The sequence below is a fragment of the Amphiprion ocellaris genome, chromosome 9 (genome assembly GCF_022539595.1).
Source record: "Amphiprion ocellaris isolate individual 3 ecotype Okinawa chromosome 9, ASM2253959v1, whole genome shotgun sequence".
Lineage (NCBI taxonomy): Eukaryota > Metazoa > Chordata > Actinopteri > Pomacentridae > Amphiprion > Amphiprion ocellaris.
The window spans coordinates 4,965,365-4,990,633 of record NC_072774.1 but is presented as its reverse complement, the minus strand read 5'-3'; the positions used below and the strand labels follow the sequence as shown (position 1 = coordinate 4,990,633).

The 25,269-nt window shown below is 39.2% G+C and overlaps 1 protein-coding gene across 7 annotated transcripts in view; it reads left to right on the top strand.

The window, feature by feature from the left end:
- Nucleotides 1-23,473, top strand: part of adam22 (ADAM metallopeptidase domain 22) — a 103,263-nt gene extending 79,790 nt beyond the window's left edge. For 3 of the 7 annotated variants that reach the window (XM_055013362.1, XM_055013361.1, XM_055013360.1), the window contains 18 exons: nucleotides 3,218-3,317; nucleotides 3,405-3,476; nucleotides 4,442-4,534; nucleotides 4,968-5,048; nucleotides 5,151-5,201; nucleotides 5,286-5,349; nucleotides 5,443-5,548; nucleotides 5,625-5,744; nucleotides 6,786-6,954; nucleotides 7,521-7,632; nucleotides 8,335-8,425; nucleotides 9,422-9,475; nucleotides 10,594-10,794; nucleotides 11,121-11,221; nucleotides 13,754-13,820; nucleotides 15,947-16,036; nucleotides 20,023-20,146; nucleotides 21,146-23,473. In XM_055013362.1, coding sequence (XP_054869337.1) covers nucleotides 3,218-3,317; nucleotides 3,405-3,476; nucleotides 4,442-4,534; nucleotides 4,968-5,048; nucleotides 5,151-5,201; nucleotides 5,286-5,349; nucleotides 5,443-5,548; nucleotides 5,625-5,744; nucleotides 6,786-6,954; nucleotides 7,521-7,632; nucleotides 8,335-8,425; nucleotides 9,422-9,475; nucleotides 10,594-10,794; nucleotides 11,121-11,221; nucleotides 13,754-13,820; nucleotides 15,947-16,036; nucleotides 20,023-20,146; nucleotides 21,146-21,166 — 1,717 coding nt within the window. In that variant the 3' untranslated portion in view covers nucleotides 21,167-23,473. Of the gene's footprint in view, nucleotides 1-3,217; nucleotides 3,318-3,404; nucleotides 3,477-4,441; nucleotides 4,535-4,967; nucleotides 5,049-5,150; nucleotides 5,202-5,285; nucleotides 5,350-5,442; nucleotides 5,549-5,624; nucleotides 5,745-6,785; nucleotides 6,955-7,520; nucleotides 7,633-8,334; nucleotides 8,426-9,421; nucleotides 9,476-10,593; nucleotides 10,795-11,120; nucleotides 11,222-13,753; nucleotides 13,825-15,946; nucleotides 16,037-20,022; nucleotides 20,147-21,145 lie in introns of those variants that run through there. The other 4 variants (XM_055013363.1, XM_035957148.2, XM_035957149.2 and 1 more) reach the window with 4 other exon arrangements.
- The last annotated feature ends 1,796 nt before the right edge of the window (nucleotides 23,474-25,269 follow it).

The following is a 25,269-nucleotide window of genomic DNA, read 5'->3' as shown; positions in this document are numbered from 1 at the left end:
GTTCCAATTTGCTTCCACTAAACCCAAGTCAATGGTATTTCAGACGTTTGTATTCAATGAGCGACCTCAGTCATGACGGGAGTTTACTTCTATCCCTCAGCACCTGCATGTCTGATCTACTTTAACTGACTGCTACTAACTGTTTTCACATTGTTTTCACAGGGTCTAGTTACTGTGTGTGTGTTTGTGTGGACATGAATGAGTGGGTTTGTCTGTTCACGTATATAGTTTATAACAGAAGTGAGTACAATATCATCTAAATGTCAAATGACTGAAAACTGTATCACCTTACAACAGTTGCACTACTTAAATAGCAGGTATTTGCTCTTATTTAAATTGAATACAAACCCTTTAGTGGGAACTCTTGTTTAATTTAGTACTTTGGATGGTTCTCATGCAGGAATATTCCTCTTCTTCCAGCTTTGGTAGACGGGGAGTCATATTGTCAGCCAGTGTTTTTGTTCATCTTCAGACATTCATCTATAAATATCATCTCCCCAACATCTTCTGCTCTCATGCAGCCCCACATCATCACACTGCCACCTCCATGCTTCACTGTCAGGACTATGCATCCACTGTGGTAGTCCTGGTCAGGTTCACACCAAACACGCTGGACTCCATCTGAGAACAGCAAATCTATCCTCATTTGACTAAATAATGTTCTCCCAACATTCATCAGGCTTTTTTTTTTTTTTAAAGTTCTGTCTTGCAATTTTGCACCAAAGACCAAGCAACAGTTTTGTTCTTGGATGTCGTCTATAGAGGTTGATGTTCTGAAGTGCCCTTCACTGTCTGAGCTTCACAGAAACTCTAATTTCCATTGAGTTTTCCTCCCTCTTGCTTGACACGGTATCATAAATGACCACGTCTTTGGCTCTTTTAGCTCCTGTTCCAAGTCTGAAGCAGCTGCCGTCTGTTTTTCACAGCTGGATTGTGAGAGTAGTTCACTGTCTGTGGAGTCATTTTAGGAGGACGACCACTGCAGCCATGATTAGTGCTACTATGGCTCCTTCTATACCTCTTGATGCAGCTGTGTCTCTACTGATTTTCAGTTGATCTTCTGGATCCTTTTACATCTTTGTGATGTCTCATGATCTCATTTTCTTTTCCATGTGGAGCCATGATGTAGACATGCAAACACCGGTCATAATTCCAAAACAGAGAAAGTTCTGCTCTTTACAGCCCATTTTAGAACCATGTTCATGCTGTTTGACTAAATTTCACTGAGTTTTTGCTTTGGGGCCTGATTTTTTTTAATCGTCTTTCTAAAATACCAGTTTTTTATTGTTCATAAGAGGAAATACTCTACTGTTTAACTGAAAAAATATAATTATTCAGAGGTGATACAGTTCAGAATGATTTGACATTAAAGTGATATTCCACAGGGGTGGACTCACTTCTGTTGCATACTGTATATTTATTTACTTCTACACAGTCCTTGTGTGGCAGCTTTTGGTCTTAAATCCTAACTAAACCTGGAATAACTTTGATAAAAGGCACAGTCTTTAGAGAAATCAGAACATTTTACTGCAATAAGGTTGAGTTAGGATTTGGAAATAGCTATATTTTGTAGCTTCAGTTACTTTTTCTTAAAACTTTTTGTGTACTTCTCATAAAAGAATCAATGTTGCGATGAACAAGCCAGGACAAAATATGTATTTTAAAGGGTGTAGCATTAGAAAATTAAATATTAATATGATGCATATGAGTACAAATAGCCAGACATGTCGAAGATTAGTCAGTCTTCAGAGTTGAATGACTGTGGTTCATTGTAGTTTAGATGCTGCAAAACATCCTAAAGGCCACCAGGAGGTGACAGAGTGATGGTGAACTTTTCTGTAGCACATTTTATTAAATAAATATAGTCTGTAGTAAAAGTTAATTATTACATTAGAGCTGCAAATAATGATTATCTTCATTGTTGATTAATCTGTTGGGTATTTTCTTGATTAACCGATTAGTTGTTTGGTCTCTAAAATGGTGAAAATGGTCAGTTTTTAGTCCACAACCCGAAGATACTCAATTTACTGTCAAAAAAGAGGAATAAATGAGAGAATATTCACTTTTAAGAAGCTGCAATTGGAGAATTTAGACTTAAAATTGGCAATTAATTTATTAGCTGATAACTAATCGATTAATTGATTAATCATTGCAGCTCTAAACTACAGTAGTTTTTTATTGTTATATAATAATACATATTTTGATCTCTTGGCTGTATACACAGTGAAATAAACAGTGTTTATCACAGCTGAATATGATGTTATAATGATTGTACTTGTTCTGTTTACTGGTGAATCACTGGAGCATGTTTCATCTTTGTTTCACCCCTTATTACTTTTTTTTGAAAAGGAGATGAGAACTACAAGATTTTAATAAGATTCAGCACAAATTTAGAGTTCAAAGTTCCCACGTAGCAAGCTGGGAGACCTTTAAACCTGATTACTTTAGGAAATCTTTCTGAAATATTGTAGTGCGCTTCATCCATCGTCATTATAAAACCATCATCGTCACTGTAGGCGGCTTCATTTAGCCTCATTACATATGAAATAGGAAATCCCAGCCTCTCTGTGACTCTCTCTGTTATTGCATTGTCCAAACTGTTCAAACTAGACAGAAAAAATTTAATTATTACTGCAGCATAATAACCTCTCAGAGTAGCTGAATGTGGCATTTAGTTTTGACTCTTTTTTTTTTGCTATAAATGCATTCAAAAGTTCATCAAACTGTCAGTAGATTGTGATTTCTGTTAAATATTCATATATATGAATATCAAATGATAATGCAATAACTGCTTAAAAGTGGACCATTCGCAATATTAAGGTTCATTTTGAGGACAAAGTATAAATAATGCATCTTAGGATCCATTTACATCCCACTTATCTCCATATTATCCTCACAGTATTAGCTCTGCTGTGTATCTGTCCCCATTTTATTATAAGGATCTCCTCTGAACTGTAAGTATGGTGAACCTGTGACAAAATCTTCAATATTTATGGTGTCTTTGGTATAAAAATGCAAATTTAATTATAGACTATATGATTATTTGCAATGCTCATGTCTGGAAAAAGTGTAAACATGAACATGTAGTTAAGTTAAAGGGTAAGAAATAGAACGTTTTTATGGGTAAACCTGTATTTTTTCACATCAGTTGTTATCTGGGGATGCAGCTTGTTTTTTATCTATGATAACGGCACATTGTTGTGGTTGTGTTGAACAGTTTCTACCTGCCCAAGAAGTTCTCCGACTGCAACGTGGAGGAGTACCATAACTTCCTGAACAGTGGTGGAGGATCCTGTCTGTTCAACAAACCTCTGAAGGTACACCACGCTCACACAAATGCTTCATATGCATATAAAATGTACATATTTATATACTTCTTTTTGTTCTTTTTGGCTTTCTTGCAGCTGCTCGATCCTCCAGAATGTGGCAACGGCTTCGTGGAGCCTGGAGAAGAGTGCGACTGCGGCAGCCCAGCGGTGAGTTTAAGTACTGGGGATAAATGCGTGAACTGATGCAAATGGGGAGAGTTCATTTTATAATCATCCAAAGGCAAAGAGGTGAGCTGATTACCAGACAACAAAACTACCTGCTGTGTCCCTAAACACCAACAGGAGCTAATTTGAAGCAGCAACTGGGGAAATCAAGGCAGTGATAACACAATATGAACATTACATGGATTATATGACTCATTTTCACTGCAATATAAAGTCCTGCACCTGTATGGAAACAGCATAACCACGACTAGAAGTCTTCTGTGCAGAATGATACAGTTAGAATGCCAGAAATCATATTAAAGACAAAAATAAATGTGGATTTTTTTTTTACTATTTATTTTACAAAAATTGAGAAACCTAGAATACGTGGCCACATGTGCAGAAAAAAGATGGCTTCATAAACTACAAATATTTTACAGTTAACAGTTTAACAACATGTGCAAACTATGTATTTTTCATATTTTCAACTCTATAGAGAATTTTCACCATGCTGAATGAATCTTCAACAACTTGCTCCTCTGTATGCTGTTTCTGAGCCATGCTGCATTTATTTTTTTGATCCATTAGGTTTTACTTTTCCTCCTAGTCTGTCTTTCCGTCTATTCTCTATTCTGTGGAAACACTGTCTGCAGTTCAACCGAATAGTCGCAAAACTTTTGTCACATACAAGATCTGGTGTAAACTGTTTCTTTTTGGCACATTTCTAATTGAGATTTAGATAAAAGAACTTGATTTTAAGCTTAGAACTGGTTAATTTTCCAGAAAAAAAACTGCACATCACACATGATTAGTTCAAGGACTGTCGGAAACTTGAAAATCCTACAGATTTTTCTGTTTTTACAGTTTCTGGCTCTGATAAATGTTGTGATTTTTTTTTTTTTAAAAGATAGAATTAAATCAATAGAAGACAACTGAAAGCAGCTTCTGTGTTTCTGTTTGTCTTTTAGGAGTGTGCCAGAGAAGGTGATCAGTGCTGTAAGAACTGCACCCTGACTCAAGGCTCCAACTGCAGCAACGGACTCTGCTGCAACAACTGCCAGGTACAAAGCTGCACATTTCATTACTGTACCATCAGAGTGGCTAAAACAGACCTAACTACTGTGGAGACGTGCATCATTCGCTCTCCAACTGTCACATGCTGTTCATTTTTTTATTAATTCTAATATTTGTCTGATTTTAAAGATGGAAACAAAGAAAGATTGCTCTTAGTTTCAATAAAACTGGAACCAGCAGTAAAAAGTTTCAAGAATTTTTTTGCCTGAACATACAAAACCAAAGCTGTTCTCTGAGTATGAAAGCTATTCATCTAATCCTAAAATAAAAAACTGCGGACTCAGAATGAACCAGTTCATAAATGTAGGCGTATTTTGACAAGAAGAAGGACTCGTGATGCGGCATATGAAAAGAAAAATTAGACGGTGTGACTGAAACATTGTGAACTGCTGAAATAAAAATGTACCGATGCTGCTGCAGATGGAGTACATGGGCGTCGTGTGCCGAGACGCAGTGAATGACTGCGACATCCCGGAAAACTGCACCGGCAATTCCAGCCAGGTGGGCGTCAGATTCCCTAAATGCAATTATCTGGAGATACAAACATTTATTAATAATCAGATTCACTTCACAGAGTTTTAAGGCCATCTCTGTTTCTTGCAGTGTCCACCAAATGTGCACAAGATGGACGGTTACACGTGTGAAAAAGACCAGGTAAGATGTTACTTTGTGGTATTTGACAGTAAAAAGTTAGTTTTTCAGACTCTTTATTAAGATACACTATGTTTCTCTCTGCAGGGTCGCTGCTTTAACGGGAGGTGCAAAACCAAGGACAGACAGTGCAAGTACATCTGGGGGGAGAGTAAGTTATTATCTCACATGCACGTCTGCAAAACAGATCATTCACAAAAAAACATAGTTACGAAAGTCCTTGGTTGTGTTGTTTCTCCCTCAGAGGCGACGGCGGCCGACAAGTTCTGCTACGAGAAGCTAAACATCGAGGGGACAGAAAAAGGCAACTGTGGGAAGGACAAGGACACGTGGATCCAGTGCAACAAACAGTAAGTTGGTCGTCTTTGTGAATGATGCAGTTTCAGGGTTCTTTTCTCCAGCTGATCTGTATTTGTGTGCTTTTAGGGATGTTCATTGCGGATACCTGCTGTGCTCCAACATCTCACCTGCCCCCCGACTGGGGGAGCTGCAGGGAGGACTGACCTCCTTCTCAGTGGCCCGACACAGCGCCTCTCTGGACTGCAGGTAAAAAAAAAAAAAACTAGTCTCACATATCCAGATGTTTCTCCACAGAGCTGTGTTAGTGTTATAAAACAGTAAAAATGCTCTGGCATGTTTGCATTTCTTTAAACCAATCCCAATGATCTTGGGCTGAACTAAGCCCGTAATGTAGAGATGGTGCCTCTTTTTAGAGTATGTTGTAACAGGTGGAGTTGTTTTGGTGGAACATTTGCACACAGGGAAATGAGCACTGTCATAAAAAAATGAGAGAGGCCTTCATTAATCCAGCAGTGGGGACATTTTCAGTCTTATAGCAGCAAAGGAGACAGTAAAATGAGTAGGAAACATCAGTAGAAACCAAAAATAAACATAAAAATATACATAAGTACTGATTCTTCCATATGTGGATGTTCAGACTTTGCACAGGAAAAAAATCCTCTAGATTTGGAAATTAACAACATTGCACTTATCAATAGCATATTATAGATTCTGCCATACTGTTATAAGAATGAATGAATGAATATTGCACAGATTTGATCTACGTTGCACAATTCTTCCACAAGTAGAAAAATATTGATTTTACCCCAGATTCCTGTATGTGTAGAAAATGTATATTGCACAGAGTTAAAGACTTTTTAAAATTAAAATAACAAATGGACTAAAAAAAAACAAGCAATCCTTGCCTTTTTTTAAAAATCCAACCAACCATTTTCAGCATGCAGCTTGCTGCTCGGAGGTTGTTTCCTGTAGTTATGGGGGATTTTGAAAATGGTAATCTGCAGACAGTGGAAGGCCAGGAAAAAACAATGATGGAAATAAAAAAAAAACTTATCGCTAAAATGATCCATTTTTGATTGTTTCATCTGGCTTCATACATAAATATAGCTGGGTGTCATCTGCATAGAAGCAGAAAGCATGCGCAAGGTGAAAAGTATAGGTCCCAGAACAGAACCCTGCAGAACTCCACAATTAATTCTTGGATGCATTGCAAAGATGTACTGCAATCTGACACAATCTGTCTCATGAAGGGCTTTGTGACTGATTTGTTAATTTTTTACCATTCAGCGGCGCTCATGTTGTGATCGACGGAGACTCTGATCTGGGATACGTGGAGGATGGAACGGCCTGTGGAACCGACAGCATCTGCTTCAACCACAAATGCCTCCCGGTCCAACAGTTTAACTTCAGCACCTGCCCCGGAACCACAGACAAAAGCATCTGCTCTGGACACGGGGTACGAAACAGCATTTAAACATTCAGCTGAAACTGTTAACAGGTTTAGATCAAGGTTATCTCTGCTTTTTGATGCAACAACTTGCAATTTTTTGTTGTACCAGGCGTTTGTGCAGTCCTACTTTTATGTTACTTTCTAAACACACATTTTTTTTAAGGCAAAATTGAACAAACACGAACAAAAGGTGAACTATCTTTTGCCACAATGAAGTTCAAGCTTTGAAGATGACAATTCCATTTAGGTCCCAAAAATCTCATGACTGCAGCAGTTGTTGATTGCTGTGTGAAAATGGTTTTACAAGGTTCTTTAATTCAGTTTTAGATATTTTTATTAGATTATTTGTTGGTTGGGCTCGTTGCACTTCATATTTCACAAAATTATTTCAAATTGCAATTTTTATTCTAAATATTTCATTACCAAGGGGGTTTCTGATGTGTTAATTGTTTTTCGCTGTTCATTTATGAATTACAGCATAATATTTGGTGCCCAGGACCTCAAACACCTGAGAATGAGGCTAAAATTCCATGTTTTTTTTTTCTTTTCTCTGTTGAATCTTCGTCCTGTAGGTGTGCAGTAATGAGCTGAAGTGTGTTTGCCACCTGGGCTGGGCAGGAGAAGACTGTAACTCCATGTCTCCTTTCAGTTATCCAGTGGTCGGACCTACTGCTTCTGTTTCAGGTAGATTTATCCAACACTCGCTACCTGTTTATACCTCTACATCTCATTTTCTGTTCCTCCTCCTTCAGCCCTCCACACCTGACCCTCTCCACTCTTTCCAGCCCACTTCGCCTCTTTCAGTTCTTCCTTTATTCTCCCTCCTTCCCCTCACCAATCCACAAATATCTTTTCTTTGTTTGCTGCATTTCTCTTGGTTTTTAGCGCCTGTGTTTCTGTCTGCTCATTGGCGACCAGCTGCACTTTGTATTCACTGAACCATGCATGTCATTCTTTTTGTTTGTCGTTATTTTCACACTCATTCTTTGTCGACAGGCCGATGTCTTTGACGGAGTGACTCGAGGTCAGATTTGAGTTCATTTTTCATTGTATTTGTCCTGTCTTTGGTGTGATTCCCGGTCCTCCTCCTCTCTCACACCGACTTCAGCTCGCCGCAGTCGGTTGGTTTAGTTGTTTTAAACTGAAAATGCTCAGGTTTTTTTTGGTAGTTTTCCCCTCAGAGTAGAGCTGAATGGTGGCAGCAGTTTGGTGGTTCTCAGTTTACTCCCTCGTGTTGAACTCCTCCTGCTCAGTGTGCCGTGTTTTTTGTGTTCTGCTGCAGTGTTTTGTGGTTTGTGTATCCCCATGTGTCTGGATCGCTCAGGATACCAGAGATCCAATTAACACACATCTGTGTTCCCGCTGTGCTCTGCTCCTCTGTCTCAGGTATCACCAGCACCAACATCATCATCGGGGCCATCGCCGGCTCCATCCTCTTCCTCGCCCTGATCCTGGCCGTCACAGCCTGGTGCTTCAAGTGAGTAGTTTATTTCACAGTTAAAGCCAAATATTACTCATATCCATGCCAAATTTAGATTCACAGGGATCTTTTATTTGACCAACAAGTTCCTTCTGTCTGGAAATTTCAGAAACCAGTTGCAAATGACAGTAAAACACTGGTTTAGAGATGTTTGTTATGAATCTGAACTATTTCTATGTTTCTACTCTTCTCTTTGTATTTCTATGTAGATTTTTTTTTTTACTAAAAATACTATATCCAAAATTCATCACAACCTTTAAAATTGTCACAAATCGTTACAGTTTAATTGGGAATGTCCTGTTTCAATCTCACATAATAGGCATAAGAAGAGATAAAACTTTATTAATCCCAATGAAAGTTCTCCTGCAAAAGAAAAATCATAACATGAGAACAAATGCAATTTATTCTCAATAAAGTTTGATAAATTGCTAGAAATAAAAACAAGAAAGCTAAAATAAGACTAGAATAGAAAAGTAAGAAGTAATGTTGGCAATGACACTGAAGTGGTCCTATTGCACCTAATGACGAAATATTGCACAATGGAATTGTAATATTCACATGAAAAATAAATTGATGAACAAAATATTGCAAGTTAAATTGCAGTGTTACACATGAAATTAAAATATTGCCCCTAGAAATGTATAAAATTCTATATGAAATTAGCATGTTGCACATGAAAACAAAATATTGTACATTAAATTCAAATATTGGACATGATACGGAAATCAATATTGCACAAACTATTGAGAAAAATAATATTGTGAATTGTATTATTATTGTTTAGCTAATTTTTAGTATAACTTGGCATAGATATCCTTAATGGAAATGTCACTTGTTTATGTCTTTTAGAGTCAGATGAATCCTTGTTCAGATAAGAATTAACTATACATCTAAACTTGGCATAAGTATGAATAATTTAGGAATTAACTCTATATGTAATATTTAATTATGTGCAGCAGATGGACAATAATAAGGATTTTGTTTTCTTCACAGGAGCTACAAGCAGAAACGTTACGTAGAGTCTGAAGTTCATCGAAGATTCTGCCGGTTTGCCCACTTTAACTCTGGTTTTTTTTTTTACTCCTTGAATTTTAGACCTGGGACTCTAAAATTCTATTGTTTTTCTTGTTTGCTTTAAAGTGAAAAAATGACTTCCATAAGGCTCCAATAGACAGTAGAATGATGGACAGATAGAAAACAGAAATGTAAGAATATGATAGAATTTCCATTCTATAAAAGTGGAACATTATGAAACACAAGATCTACACCAGGGTTAGATGACTAATAAGCCTACAAAGGCTCCATACAGGTGGTATCATTTACCTGAATTTTCAAATATTTTAACGTTTGTCTTTAACAGCTTGCTAGTAGTTTTACTGGTGAGAACCTTTTGTTATCTTGGAGTGTTTAACTGGTTACAATACAGCAGCGGTCTCCAACCTTTTTTGCACTACTGACCAGATTCAGGCAAGACAATTTTCTACGGACCGGTCATCGTGCACATAACAAACAAGAAAAGCACTCAGAGAGCACAGTCCTCCACCAAGGCTGCTCAGTCGTATCATTTCCAATGAATGAAGTCTTGAAAAAATTCATGGCAGCCACGGCCCTGAAGAATATGACCATTTATTATAGATGTACTCACAAACAAAATGATTTTGTGGTGAGCACAAGCATGTGTACGTAATGTACGGATACCAAATCACATGACCTAAATAAGTAAAATTACTTGTTACTGCCAAATATTTACTTTTTCTTCTGTGTTGGCATCAAGATTCTCCCTCTTTTAAAAGAAGCTCTCCAGAGATGTTTGTTTTTGATTAATTTCGGCAGATTGACGGCTTCATTTAACATCAAGTGCAGGAAACAAACACAGCCGGAAGTGATGGGAAGATGATCTAGTCATTTTTCAAAAGAAAACACCCCGCAGAGTCCGCCAGAAATAAAATATAAAATAAACCATTTTTATTCTCTCTGTGCGGCCCGGTACCGGTCTGCAGCCCACTGGTCAGGGACTGCTGCAATACAGCACATCTGAGCATAACAACAAACACAATTTAACCGTAAATGAGCGATAAATAGCGTCTTAGGAATACCTGCAGGTTTCTGCTTCCTCTGCTGGTGTTTAGCCGCTCATTATTTGAAAGCTTCTTCCGTATTTCCAGACAAATGCCTCCAGGCGACTACGTCACTAAGCCTGGAGATGCCGACTCGTTCTACAGCGACATGCCTCCAGGCGTCAGCACCAACTCCGGCTGCAGCTCCAAGAAGAGGTCAGCCTGCCTGTCCCACCTGCAGATATGCACCTTGTCCTTCACTCCCTCCATCCCATCCATTTCTCAGAACATCTCAGTGTTTGGCTTCAGGTGTGCCATCATCATCATCACTCATTCATCTGCTGGCTGTTTGTATGTTTGTGATTCTCTGAGCTCAACACATGTTCTTATCATGCTTCGTTGCTCTCACAGCTTTTATTAAATGCTGCTTTTTCTCGTGAATGTTTTGAAAAGTTCTGAACATTATGAGTGTTTCTCATATGTCGTATTCAGCTGCCATGATGCTGCATCATGGCTCATAATGTCGTTCCATCTTCTCCGTCATTCACCTCACAGCGTTTCCTTCGTCTCCAGTACCTCAGAGGAACGTTTCTGATCTGATTTGTGTTTTGTTCATGGTGTTGCTATTTGTGCAGATCTAATGGACTTTCTCACTCATGGAGCGAGAGGATTCCAGATGCCAAACACATCTCTGACATCTGTGAAAATGGAAGACCAAGGAGCAACTCATGGCAAGGTAACGCACTGAGCTTCCCCTGCACTGGATTTGATTTCAGGGGCCTCATTTCTAAGAATCTTCTTCGAGCCTTGTCTTCAGATAAGTCCTGACATTGTGCTGAGGTTGTATTTATTCAAAAAAGCTGAGTACAAAAGAGCTTAAATGTGTTCTTAAGGCCAAGTCATGGTTTCTACATGTGGACTTTGACCGTGGGCAGCGTAATCGCATGTTTTTATTTTTATTACAACAGGTATATGTCTGTCTCCTTTGCAGAAAGTCACATTTACGCTTCACATAGAAGTCAGAAAAGCTCCCATAAGTGTTTCTGGAAGGCTGAGATTTTGCTGTTTTTACAGGAAAAAACACCAAATCAGTGATTCTTTTTTTTCTTCCTAAACACAGTGGGTGGACATAGCATGGGACTTCTGGAGAATTTAGTTCTTCTCACTCTGTTTGGGCTTCGTTAATGAAAGCTTGCATAGGGGGTCCTTGGTTTATGCCGTACGGTGTTTCATCGTCACTTCAGAACTGGACACGTGGAATAGTTGGTGAGCGGACGAATACGTTGTAACGCAGCGCTATAAGACGGATTTTACATTCGCCGGTTGTACACTACCTTGGATTGTGCTACATTCGCTAACTTGTTGCCCTTCATTATGGCTCCCAAGCGCAAGTCAGACTCTTCTGATGCTTGGAAGACAAGAAAAGTCATTGGTATTCATGACTTTTCCAAAGAACTGATTGATATCATGATGCACATAACGGCTTTGTTTACATTTTTGCTCGAGTTCTGACTTGCGGCGAAAATCGACTTACTTCAGGCCGTAGGAACAGAACTCCAATGTAAGTCGAGGACTCACTGTAAAAATCAAAACACCTCCAAAGTCCTACAGCAATTAATTAATCTGCAAGTCTTTTTTAAATGATGAATTTAAAAGGAGTGGATGATAGAGAATCTCCTCATACAACAACTTGTTTTTAGCACCAATTGTTTCCATGGTGCATGTGCTTTTTGCGGAGATCTCTCTGGATCCTTGTGGACTTTGGTGGATGATGAAACTTACGTTATGCATAGAGAGCATGAATTTACCTTCCAAATCACATTTAAAACTTAAGCTTTGATTATATACCCTTGTGGACGTGCACATCAATGTACACACATACACTTGGACCCGAATATCTGAATATTCGGTCGTTACAGTGGTATCCGAATATCTTTTTGGAGATCCAAATTCCCCCTCCCCCATTGGACGTTACAATCCGATCCAAATTCAGATATTTGCATTAATCGCGGCCGAATATCCGGAGCCCAGAAATTGCTATTTGGTCCACCTCTGCTGCAAACACCATGTAACCACAGTTGCTGTTACTATACTAGTTTTCTAGTCTGTCGTTGTCCACTTGGAAGGCTAAATTCCATCTTAATTCCATGCAAAGTAGGTTGTATCTACAATCTATATTCCATACCTACATGCTACTGCCAAGCATCTGCACTAGTGCTTTTGTGGCACAATTGCTGCTTGGACACAAATTTTGGGGCTGTGCAGACTCCTGTGAACTTGAAGATGTCAATATTTATGTCACATGGACCCTCGTACATTAGCAGAAAGTATAATGCTGGCCTTAAATCCAATTTATGGTTTATGCATGACCACAGTGCAGATAATCAGCTCAGTCACCGATAAGATAAGCCTTATTGATCCTCCACCAGGGTTAGTAATAAATATCTGTGCTTCTCCTGCTCTGAATTTCACCTCAAGGCCTTTGTTTGTAGAAATGTCCTTAGAGTTACACTTCAACATTTTATATATAAAGCACAGGGGAGGGTTTAGTTGGGAAAAAGTGAAGAGCAAACTGTTTGGAAGATGAATTAACAGCGACAGTAGAGGAGACTGAAGCCAGGGACCGTGTATTATTTAATGAGCTAATTAGTGGGTTGACAAACAAAGTCAAACACAGTTGTGGAGTGTATTCCTACTGCAGCAGAAACACAGAACCGTGGCTGTTAGAACAAAATGGTCTGACGTTAAACTACAAGGAAAACAAGAACAGCCAAGATTAACACGATTATTTATAGAACATCACATCCTGTTTTTTAATCCAAAACACATGGCAATTATTTCCTCACACCTTTAATTGATAATTGTTCATAAAACCCACGCAAAGTTCTCTACAAGCTTGGACACAAACTGCAATAACTGCTTATACATGGTTTCCTGTATAAGTCATATTTAAGAAAAAAACAAGTCTGTTTCATAGCTGAAGCCCCAGAAAGATGGACTACAGTGTGTTTGTTCGCCCACAACAGAGAAAAAGACACAACTGTTGTGAAGAGAAATAATTTACCTCATGTCTTGATTATTACACTGCATTTTATCTATACCTAACGTAGATAAAATATGACATATTGGCCTTGTTTAGGGAGAACAAACCCATTGCATTCCTGCTCCTACATCTTCTCTCTTGAATTGTCATCACAGTAAATGTTTTCCATGTTATTGTACATAATATTGTTTAAACTGTCTGTTTTTCTGTTGTGTGTCTCTGCAGGAAACCTGAGCGGCAATCGTAAGAAACTGAAAGGAAAGAAGTTCCGCGCTCGTTCCAACTCCACAGAGTAAGTTTCCTGGTTGGATGCTGATTGTTTTGTGAGATCAGTGATGTACATGCAAGATAAACAGGCATTTTAGTGGAAAACAGAATTATCAGGATCTTTTAAAGGATAAAGCTGCTGTTGCTCTTTATTTTGTATCTCACAGAAAGACCAAAACAAACAGTGTGTTAGTAGGACTCTCATCACTTAACTACCTTTGTGGTGTGATTGGTTTCTACTAAAACTGTTTCTATTTTTGGAAAGGAATTTATATGTTTATTTGGAGAAAAAAAAAAGGCTAAATAGTCTCATAAAACAGCTGGGCACTGTAGTCTTTAAGAAATGTTATGCAAACAGGAGTAAATGCTGTATTTAGTAGGAACTATTTTCTTGTGAATTAGCATATATGAGCTAGAAAGCATCTACAGCGTTCACAAGAAAAGGCTAAAATAAGCTACAGTGCCAAATAAAGTACAGTTCATTATAAGAGCGGAGCAGTATTTTTAACCGTATGAACCCCAAAACTTCCCTGCTGTTTTGAAGGACGTCATCATTTTAAAAATCGCCAAAGTACACCCTTTATCAGAGCCAGGAACTGCAAAAAAAGAAAAAAATTGGCAGGTTTTCAACTGTCCAACAGTCTTTGAACATATCATGTGGGACATCTGGTTCCACCAAGAAAAAAACAACTAAATTTAACCTTTAAATTGCGATATTTCATCAGAAAAAAAAATCTATTTGCCTCATTTAATGCTTTTACTAAATATAAACTGTTTGCACAAGATCTTGTTAAAAAATGTAAAATTCTGAGCTCACTGGCTCGACTCAGAAGCCATGACCAGCAGTAAGATGGCAAAATTTCACCAAGTTTTTAGGTAAAGTGAAGGCTGTGGGGAAGCAAAATGTTCCTGACCAATAAAGTAAATGTAGCATGGCTCAGAAACGGTAAACAGAGGAGCAAGTCAATGGAAGATGCATTCAGCGTGGTGAAACATCTTCATCGAACTCAAAAAACCCTGAGTTTTTAGAGGTTGTAAAAATGTAAATTGCTAAATATCTATAGTATGGTATGGTAGTATGCTATTTTTCTCCAGTATTTGTAACACTTGGAACACCTATCTGCATTTGTTGTAAAATGAACAATCAAAGAAAGTCTACTTTTTCAGATTTATGGCATTCTATCTGAGTTATACTGCAAAGAAGAAACTTCTCTCTACTTCTAGTCACGGCTGTGCTGTTTTCATAAAGGACAGGACTTTGTATTGCAGTGAAAAATGAGCTGACGGTGAAGAAAAATGTAACGGAATTCATAAACACATTGGGTTAAATAATGATGGTACAGAGGAATAACTAACACCAGGTTCTGGCTGCACTACTCTTCCAGTAGCATCAGTTTATTGTTGGTTTTGGTCTTTTTGCTAGATTTGTTAGAAATAGTAATAAAATAAAGAACTGTCCTTATCCTTTAAAGGTGAAGAAACTGTATTTGAAAAAAAAACCCTCTTGAAATGCTGTCCTTAAGTTTTGTATCAGATAGAAGGAGGTATAAATAGTACTGAGCCTTGAAAGTCACAAGACAGTGAGATCATGTCCTTCTTAAGCTCTTGTCTGGCTTGTGAGGCTGCACTGCACTTCTACAGCTTCAACTCAGAGCCTGTGAACAAGTCCAGTGTTTGCATCTGTGCCTGTTGACTGTGAATGAGCATCGGCTGCCTCCCAGCCCGGCCTGTCGGTCCGTCTGTCTGTGGGCTCCACGGTCTTGGCGTATATGAAGTAGTGTGTAGTGCACCTGATTACCTCGTTATGAGCATGAGACTGACTGAGAAGCCGACTGCTTGGAATGATGTGACCAATATGCAACTGAGCCTGCGACACACCACACAGTTGTTTGTGATTGTCATGGTGCCGTTGTCGTCTGAGACCACGCACAGGTCTGTCCGCCATCTTCTCACCATTTTCTCAATTGCATCTTGTTCAGAATATCTTTGCTCTGCTTTCCTAAAATATTTCCTCTTCCTCTCTCCCCTTCCCTCCCCGACACTTGCTTATTTCTGGAGATTTTTCTGTCCTTTTCATTTACTTTTCTCTCTTCTCCCCTCTCCCTCCTTGTGTTGTGTCCATTAACTCCCCCCCTCCTCCCCCTCCCACAGGTATTTAACCCCTCGCTTCAAAACAGAGTTTTATGATGTAACTAAATGGGTAGAAGATGTGAATAGAAACACTCAAGGACCTTACCTTAGGTATTACCTCAGACCATGTCCTGTACCCCACACGCTTGTCTAAAACTCCCTCACCTTTGGTTTGGTTTGTGGTTTGGAAAGTAAGATTTAGTGTCAATCAGGTCTTTTTTTTTTTTTCCTGGAGAAGCTTTAACGTAACATCTAAGAAGAAGCTGACAGCTGGCATGTTGGACTTTTTAAAAGGGGACGCCATGAGCATTTTTCACTTGTGTCATTGATGACAGTTTTTATTCCCAAGTGCTTCAGCAGCAGGTAACTAGACTTTGTTTGGTTCTTGAAGACTTTTCATCTCTTCAAGAGGCATCATCAGTTCTGACTGATTGGTGGGGAGTTCCAGCTATTTATTTTCACCACCAAATCACATGGTTTACAACCCATTAACAGCCAAGACTCACATGACTGGAATTGTGAATGGATGCAAAACTGCCATGGTGTTAATGGTGGTGAAACTGCCCAGGGAGGGATGATTCAAGGTGTGAATGGACTGACACCACTTATTAAGTACTTACAAGACAGTCTTGACATCATCTAGGCAGTTTCTTGTTTATTTATACCATAGGTTATCCATCACCAGGCTGTTTCACCACCTTTAGCACTTAAAAAGATGCCTCCCCAGACAATTTTAATACCAATAACCCCTTGAGTCATCCCTGTCCAAGCAGTTTAATCACAAGTATCACCTTGGTTATCCTTCCCAAGGCAGTTTACATCAATTCACACTGTAACTCATGCTTCCTTGGGCAGTTTTACCACTAATAACCCCTTGAATCCTCCTTTCCCTATCCCTCTCCAGGCAGTTTAACTATCAGTAACACCACAAGTCATCCTTCCTCAGACAGTTTACCACCATGTATGCCATGAGTCATCCATCCTCAGGCAATCTCATCAACATTTACCCCTTGGGTCAAGTTCTCCCAGGCAGTTTCACCATCATTAGCCGCATATATCCCCCAAACCTAGGTAGCTTGACCACCAGTAGCACCCTAAAGTCATCCCTCCTCAAGCAGTTTCATGAGCATTAACCCCCTGAACCATCCTTCCCTTCCTAGTTTCACCGTCATTAACATCAAAGGTCAACCCCTTACTCCACCGGTATCGCCTTGAAGCATCACTCCCCAAGCAGTATTACCATAATTAACACCATGAGCCTCCGTCCCCAGTTAATTTCACCACCGTGGCCCCCTGTGTCATTCTTCCCTAGGTAGTTTCACATCATTAGCACGACAGGTCATCCCTTTCCAGGCAGTTTCTCGACCATTCACGCCATTTGAGAATGACTCGTGATTTAGGAGTGAGACCTAGAACTCCCCACCAATTGGTTTAAACTGAGGTCTCTTGCATAAGAGGTAAAACATCTTCAAAAACCAAAGAGTCCATTTTCTTTCTACTGAAGTTCTTAGGATTGCCATGACCTCGATGACTGGGAATCTACACAGACAGCTGCCTTTTAATTTGCAGATTTTTATTTTCTGCTTCATTGCGTTGATGCAACATGAATAAAGGCTATTGTAAGGCTATTAAGCAGTAATTTTATTCCTAATTTCTCTTTATTCCCTTCTTTGCTTCCCCTCCTCAGTCTTTCATTACCTTTGCATGTTCAGTGTCTGTGTTTGTGTGTCGGCCTCGCCTCCCTCCCAGTGACCTCACGTGCCTTTGCATCAGTATGATGTCACTGCCGAGCCTGACGTTTCTGAGCACTGCTGTGACATCATCACTGTGCTGTTGTGACAAACCGTAGACCAACTCTCTGATCGCGTCCAAGGTCTATAGATGATCACAGACACGAGGTTTCCTCAATAACGAGGAAGCTCATGGGCGCACCGGTTCTGTAGAGCTCCGGTCCCATGCAAACACAGCAACAGTTTCCTCACTTAAACCAAACATTCAATCAGCACTGGAATCTATAGACCTTCACTGTGTCCACGAGCACTTTCCTTACCCTCCCCGTGTTACAATCGATTCAAGGATAGAAACAGTCCAAAAGAAGGGAGAGACATGGAGCTTTAAACCAGGGATCCTGGTTACAGAACAAGACTTTATGATCATTTCCAGCACCTACGCCCCCACAAAGCACTCCTGATTGAATAGTTTGTAGAAAAAAACTGTGAAGCCCCTTTCAGACATACACTTCCTTCCATTTATCTGATGGCATTTGAACATTTCACTTGATGTCTGAATGAGCATTTTGTTCACTTTTTGGCAGTCTGGGTAGATCAGACCGAGCAACATTTCACTTTTGACACGGCACATATCTAGACTGCATGCAGCTACGTTAATGGACAGGCTCACACAAGTGATATTTTCATATTTCAACACCACTATAGGTCCAAAAACATCACAGAGGGATAAAGGCAGTTTTAAAGTCACAAAGCACCTTTCTCGTTAACATCTATCTGTAACTGAAATGCCCATAAAAATACATGACTTGATGTTTAGTTTGTTGTTCCCAGATGTTTAGGAGTCTTTCCTCTCAGCATTCCAAAGATATGTAGGTATTTATGCACAACAGCAGCAACTTCATGAATTACTTATAAATGGTCCCTGAAATGGAGACAGGATGGATCAGGATCTAACAGCAGGTCACACAGGTGTTGGAATATTTTTATTTTATTGTTGGGAGAGTAGTAGATTGTCATCACAAACTGAACAAATTTTTACTGTTTATGAACTCATAAATAAACCAGACAATGAGTTATTTGGACACCTAAAATCTGTGATTTTACTGGACAACTGTAATTTAACAAACCAGGCAAGATATGTAAGATAACTGTTTATATTTCAAATAAGAGCAGCTAACTGTAAAATGACAACATTTTTTGCTCATCCATGTACAGTAACTCCTGTCATTTTACAGTAAAATTTTCTAAATGAACAAATTATGAGTAATTTTTTTTTTTTTTTTGGTTGTTTGTTTTGGCCTCTTGTGTTTATTAGCCAATCCTTGATCATTGATGTACTGTTAAATTTTGCATTTATAACAAATATGTTACCATGTCTTCATAACAAGGTGGGTTTGTCTCAATAAGGCAATAAGGAACATAGTTATCTTTAGTACCTGAAAAACAGAATGCCATCACATTGAGAGATTGATGGAGCAATGTTGCATTTCCATGTCTGGAAAGGGCTTAATTAATCAAAAATGGTACAAGACTGCTGCATTAACTGAACAGCCAAACACGAAGCTGTAGACTGAATTTGAGTCTGATCAGACGCCTTCTTGATGGAACTGAAATGATTCTAAACACCTTAAAAACCTGACAAGGTCATGGAGTTATTATACTGGAAAGACTTGAAGAAAAAAATGTTAATATGGGAATTTATTCTGAGGAAAAGACTCTTCTGGAACCAGCGGTCCACCTGCTCCACTCTCTCCACTTCTTTGACCGATCCAGGACTTTCCAACGCTGCACATGGGGCAGGTTTTCTACGACTGTTTCACTGGACAGAACCAGAACTCCCTCTGATTCTCAGTATGTTGTTCTTACCCGGCTCCGGTCTGGTCCGAGTCTTCTCATCACACTCATTGCTTCCAGTTATTTAAACTTATGCTGATCCAACCTGTGAAGACGACACACCCGCCCATCTCTGCAGAAGTTACCTTTAGCAGATTTCTGAGTTCCTGAAGGTATATTTCTGCAAATTCTGACAAACGGTGTGTAAGTACTTGTTAAAAATTCAGCGAGTGAGTTGCAGGAAACTATGACCACCCCGCAGCTGGGAACTTTTCTTTTCAGAAGTTGCCCTTAAAAGCTAAAGATCAGTCGTAGACAAGCGCTTTTAAGAGCAACTTCTCTCTTTCAAAAGGTGAAGCCTGAAAAACCGGACCAGCTTCAGGAGGATGTTGCCCAAAGTCACAGATCTACCATGAACTCAACTTCTTGGGTCTAACCTTATTTATTCATCTGTGTCTCTGGCCAACTTAATCCTACGTCGACTAAAAAAGGAAGGGATGATAGTTTATTAATGCTGCTTTCTGTTTTCCCCAGGACGCTATCCCCTGCCAAGTCTCCCACCTCCTCTACAGGATCTATTGCATCCAGCAGGAGATACCCCTACCCCATGCCCCCCCTCCCCGATGACCAGAGGAAAGCCAACAGGCAGAGCGCCAGGGCAAGTATCAACCCACAACGTACCATTTAAAGGCAGATTATAACACTTACTGGCCACTTCAGTAGAGAATCTGCACTGTCTTTGCAAAAATGAGGCAGATCAGTACAGGTCAGTTTATGCTTTGCACATCTGTTGTGGACTTGAATTCACACTACAATAGATATGCAACTGTGTAGAGATGACCTTGCCCCTCATATGGAAGACAAAAACACTCAGGGGTCTGTGGATGTTTCTGAAAGACTGTGACTTTGCACTTTTTACAGGATATAACAGCCGATAACAGATTGGATTGTGTAGCGCAGTGTCATTTTTTTTCCTCAGGTGTGTCGAGCACAGTGGGCGAACGTAGCACAGGATATCTGGAGATTTTAGAACCTCCCACTGTGTTTGTGCACCCTCAGTGGAAAGCATGGACAAATCTTCAACTTCTTTAATTACAACTCTGTTAATAAGGAATTGTAGCATTTGTTTTAATTGTTTTTATTCATAATATAAAGATGGTGGCTTTGCCTCTAATATCAGTCATGTTTATGAAAGTCTGTAAATTTGCACTTTTGAAGGAATAAAGCAGCTGCTTACAGATTGGACTGTAGCACCATGTCAATGCTTACCCTTGAGTGTCTTGAGCACAATCGGCGGCTAGAACATGGGATTTCTGGAGAAGTTAGAAGTTCATACAAACCAAAGCACCTTTGGCAAGCAAGTCTTTATGCGACTACTTCAATTGCGACTCTTTGATGACAAATTCTGGACTTGTAGATGGGGTAGGCGTTTGATGACATATAAAAAGTGTTGATGATGGAGAATCTCACATGAGCTCTTGTAGACATGTGGAAAGCATCAACTGGCCTTTAAGGTGGCTAAAACTTTACCAAAATGCTTTATAGGAGAAGGCTGATGTTTGTTTTTCAACTATAGCATCAATAAAATATAAGTTGTGCTTGAAATGTTTAAATGTCTTTTTCTCTTTTCTGTTCCCTGTTTTTGTTTTGTCTGCAGCTGTGGGAGACCTCAATATAACAGCGCGCTCTGCAAAAAGACCTAAAGAACTCCACTTGTCTCTCCTTTTCTATGAATGAAAAACACAAAAATGAAACACAATTGACTCTAAGCGATTAAAGAGAAAGCGAGAGAGCCCCCCCCCCACCTGGACAGGAAACAGGCAGAGGTGCGTCAGCGAGTCTCCGAGGTCGTCTTTCCAAGATGGCGTCGCTCGGTGGATCTTCTACGAGACGCTGCGGAGCGCCGCCGGAGAATCCAGCTCCACATTGGCTCCAGACCAGCTGGAGCTCAGACCGAGCTGTTCCTGAAACCCCCCCCCCAACCACCATTACCACCACCACCACTCCGACCCCCCCACCCAACCAACACTGTATGCATGTACGAGATGACCCTGTTTATCAGCAGCCTCCTCTGACTGAGAAGACGGTGCGATGTGAAAGGAAAGCATGCGAGGGGCAGCGATTTTATACCTTCTGTAGGCTTCCTCTCCACCGACCCATAACCTATCACCAGTTATAACCCACAACCCTCCCCGGCCTCCTCGGTTTGTTCGTGTGTGTGTAAATATGTACAGGGAAATACACACAGAGTATGTTTTTTTGCTTTTATTTTGAAAAGAGCAAAGTCTTTTTTCCCTGCTGCGTAAAAAGAAGCGGATCTCTGTAGATAAGTTTCTATTTTTTTTGTCCTAATTATTTCTGTGACCTCTTTAGCTTTTCTCCATCCACAGCAGAATGTAACGTGTTATTTTTTAATCTTCTACCACTATCTTCATCCATCTCTGTGAAGAAACACACAGACGTCCGTCAATTGTGGCACACTATCGAGGTGGTTCTTGCGAAGTATTAATTTTAGCGAAGTTTTAAATAGTTTTCTGTGCCAATTCCATTGCGTGAAATGAGAGACGTGTTTGGTGTAGTTATAGACTATGTGCCACTCGTGTGGTTTTGGAAATTTCCCCGACCAGATTGTGCTTAGTCCCCCCCCCCCCCCCCCCCCCCCCCCCCCCCCCGATTTATTCGGATGTTTGAGAGAGGTGAATGCGAGAATCTGGTGATCTGGAAATCGTGGTTGCATTTTGGATTTTAGCTGTGATGACTGAGATATTTAGCCTTGTAAATGATAAAACTATGCTGTACAGTGCTTGCTGTTTGAGCTTGTGGAGACCAACAGCATGACAAGTTCTATATCAAATTAAGTTATTTCTCTGGTAGGCTACTTGTGAGACCATAACGGGAATCGAGCATGTCACTGAAAGACTTTTTCCCCTCTCGTTGCCTATTTCTGTTGTCTTAACGGGTTTGTGTACAACAGGCTGCGCTGGTTTAAAAACTACTGGAGGTTTTTTTTTTGACTAAAGTCGTGCCGGTGTAGCTATTTAAGGTGGATTTCTTGGAATCCCCAACAGCAAGTTCTTTGTACAGTTCTGAAACTGTCGTCTTAAGGCCTCATGTCTGTCATTTTACTGTTGTTTAGCTTTCGTTCCAGTGTGGGCACTTTTACATTTGTAATTCATGTATGCATTAGGACTGTATAGGTAATATGATCTTCACAGTATTGGACTAATATTGCTACTAGTACCTTTTATTTTCAAATTTTATTTTATTAAGTACCTTTGTAACATTCACTTTTCTCCTCAGCGTTATGTACAGACACTATTCAGACAGTAATTAAGTGCATTATTGTAATGATGTGAGTTCGAATGGAGATTTTTTTATGTCCCGGGGCCAATAGCAGCTGTCGTTCCTTTGGCATGTGCTGATCTGTATGATTATAAGGTTCGGACACATGTTGTAAAAATGTCTGGGCTCGTTATTTTGCCTTTCTGCCGGAGCTTTTCTGGTCTTCAGAGATCCCGGTTTGTGTTCCTGGGTGACCCGAGGCTGAGGAGAGTGAATCTTTTTTAACATCGTGTGCTACAGTGGGATGTTCTTCTCAGACTTTTCACAATCCTGAGGACTCTCCTTCGAGGACGGGCCTGCAGTAATTCCTGTGATTGTACAGCTGCATCCGCCTGGACCGACCGATCCGAACATGACGGCGCTGTTCCGGTTCCGTCCGGCCAGAGACTTGAATGTATTCGTGTACCGGAGCGAACCAACCACCCGGTCTCAGCCCGACTCATCGGCACTCCGCTCCAGGAACCTTAAAACTTTCCCCACATGTACTAATTCAAATACTGCAGTTGTTCTTTTTTTATTTTCGAAGTTTGCCTGTATGCTGTACAGACTGACGATGCAAAAATCGATCCCCATATTTTTTTTCTTCCCTCTTAATCATTCAGTATTGTAATATATTTAATATAAAATAAAACTTTCATCAACACATCTGTCTTTGCTGACATTTTTTAAGGAAAAACAAATGAGGTTGGGATTTCCACATTCTGGAAGACAAACTAAACTATAACGTTTTTCCACATTTTGGAAGACATACTCAACTATGACATTCTTGTGACATTTTGGACGTCATACTAAACTATGACATTCTTTCCACATTTTGGACGACATACGAAACTATGACGTTTTGGTCACATTTTAGACGACATACTGTACTATGATGTTTTAGTGACATTTTGGATGACATACTATGACGTTTTAGTGATATTTTAGACGACATACTAAACTGACGTTTTGGTCACATTTTGGATGACATACTAAACTATGACATTTTAGTGATATTTTGAATGACATACTAAACTATGACATTTTTGTGATATTTTCGATGACATGAAAACGTGCCATATGATGAAATAATGTAAAGCAGGCTGCAAAAAACACTCCAGAAAGGTTTTCTTTGAAAAAAAAAATCATCATGAATTTTGGCGCAAAAAAACGCCTTACTATACTATGTCGAAAAAAAAATGTGATTTTTCAACATGTTCTAAAAATGTGCCATATGGTGAAATAATGTAAAGGAGGCCGTGAAAAACACTCCACAAAGGTTTTCTTTGAAAAAAAAATCATCATGAATTTTGCCGCAAAAAAACGCCTTACTATACTATGTCGAAAAAAAATGCGATTTTTCAACATGTTGTAAAAACGTGCCATATGATGAAATAATGTAAAGGAGGCCGTGAAAAACACTCCACAAAGGTTTTCTTTGAAAAAAAAAATCATCATGAATTTTGGCGCAAAAAAACGCCTTACTATACTATGTCGAAAAAAAATGCGATTTTTCAACATGTTGTAAAAACGTGCCATATGATGAAATAATGTAAAGTAGGCCGTGAAAAACACTCCAGAAAGGTTTTCTTTGAAAAAAAAAAACATCATGAATTTTGGCGCAAAAAAACGCCTTACTATACTATGTCGAAAAAAAAATTGGATTTTTCAACATGTTGTAAAAACGTGCCATATGATGAAATAATGTAAAGGAGGCCGTGAAAAACACTCCAGAAAGGTTTTCTTTGAAAAAAAAATCATCATGAATTTTGGCGCAAAAAAAAGCCTTACTATACTATGTCGAAAAAAAAATGCGATTTTTCAAACGTTATAAAAACGTGTCATATGATGAAATAATGTAAAGGAGGCCACGAAAAACACTCCAGAAAGGTTTTCTTTGAAAAAAAAATCATCATGAATTTTGGCGCAAAAAAAACGCCTTACTATACTATGTCGAAAAAAAAATGCGATTTTTCAAACATGTTGTAAAAACGTGCCATATGATGAAATAATGTAAAGGAGGCTCGTGAAAAACACTCCAGAAAGGTTTTCTTTGAAAAAAAAAATCATCATGAATTTTGGCGCAAAAAAACGCCTTACTATACTATGTCGACAAAAAAATGCGATTTTTCAAACATGTTGTAAAAACGTGCCATATGATGAAATAATGTAAAGGAGGCCAGCGAAAAACACTCCAGAAAGGTTTTCTTTGAAAAAAAAATCATCATGAATTTTGGCGCAAAAAAAAACGCCTTACTATACTATGTCGAAAAAAAATGCGATTTTTCAAACATGTTGTAAAAACGTGCCATATGATGAATAATGTAAAGGAGGCCATGAAAAACACTCCAGAAAGGTTTTCTTTGAAAAAAAAATCATCATGAATTTTGCTGCAAAAAAACGCCTTACTATACTATGTCGAAAAAAAAATGGCGATTTTTCAAACATGTTGTAAAAACG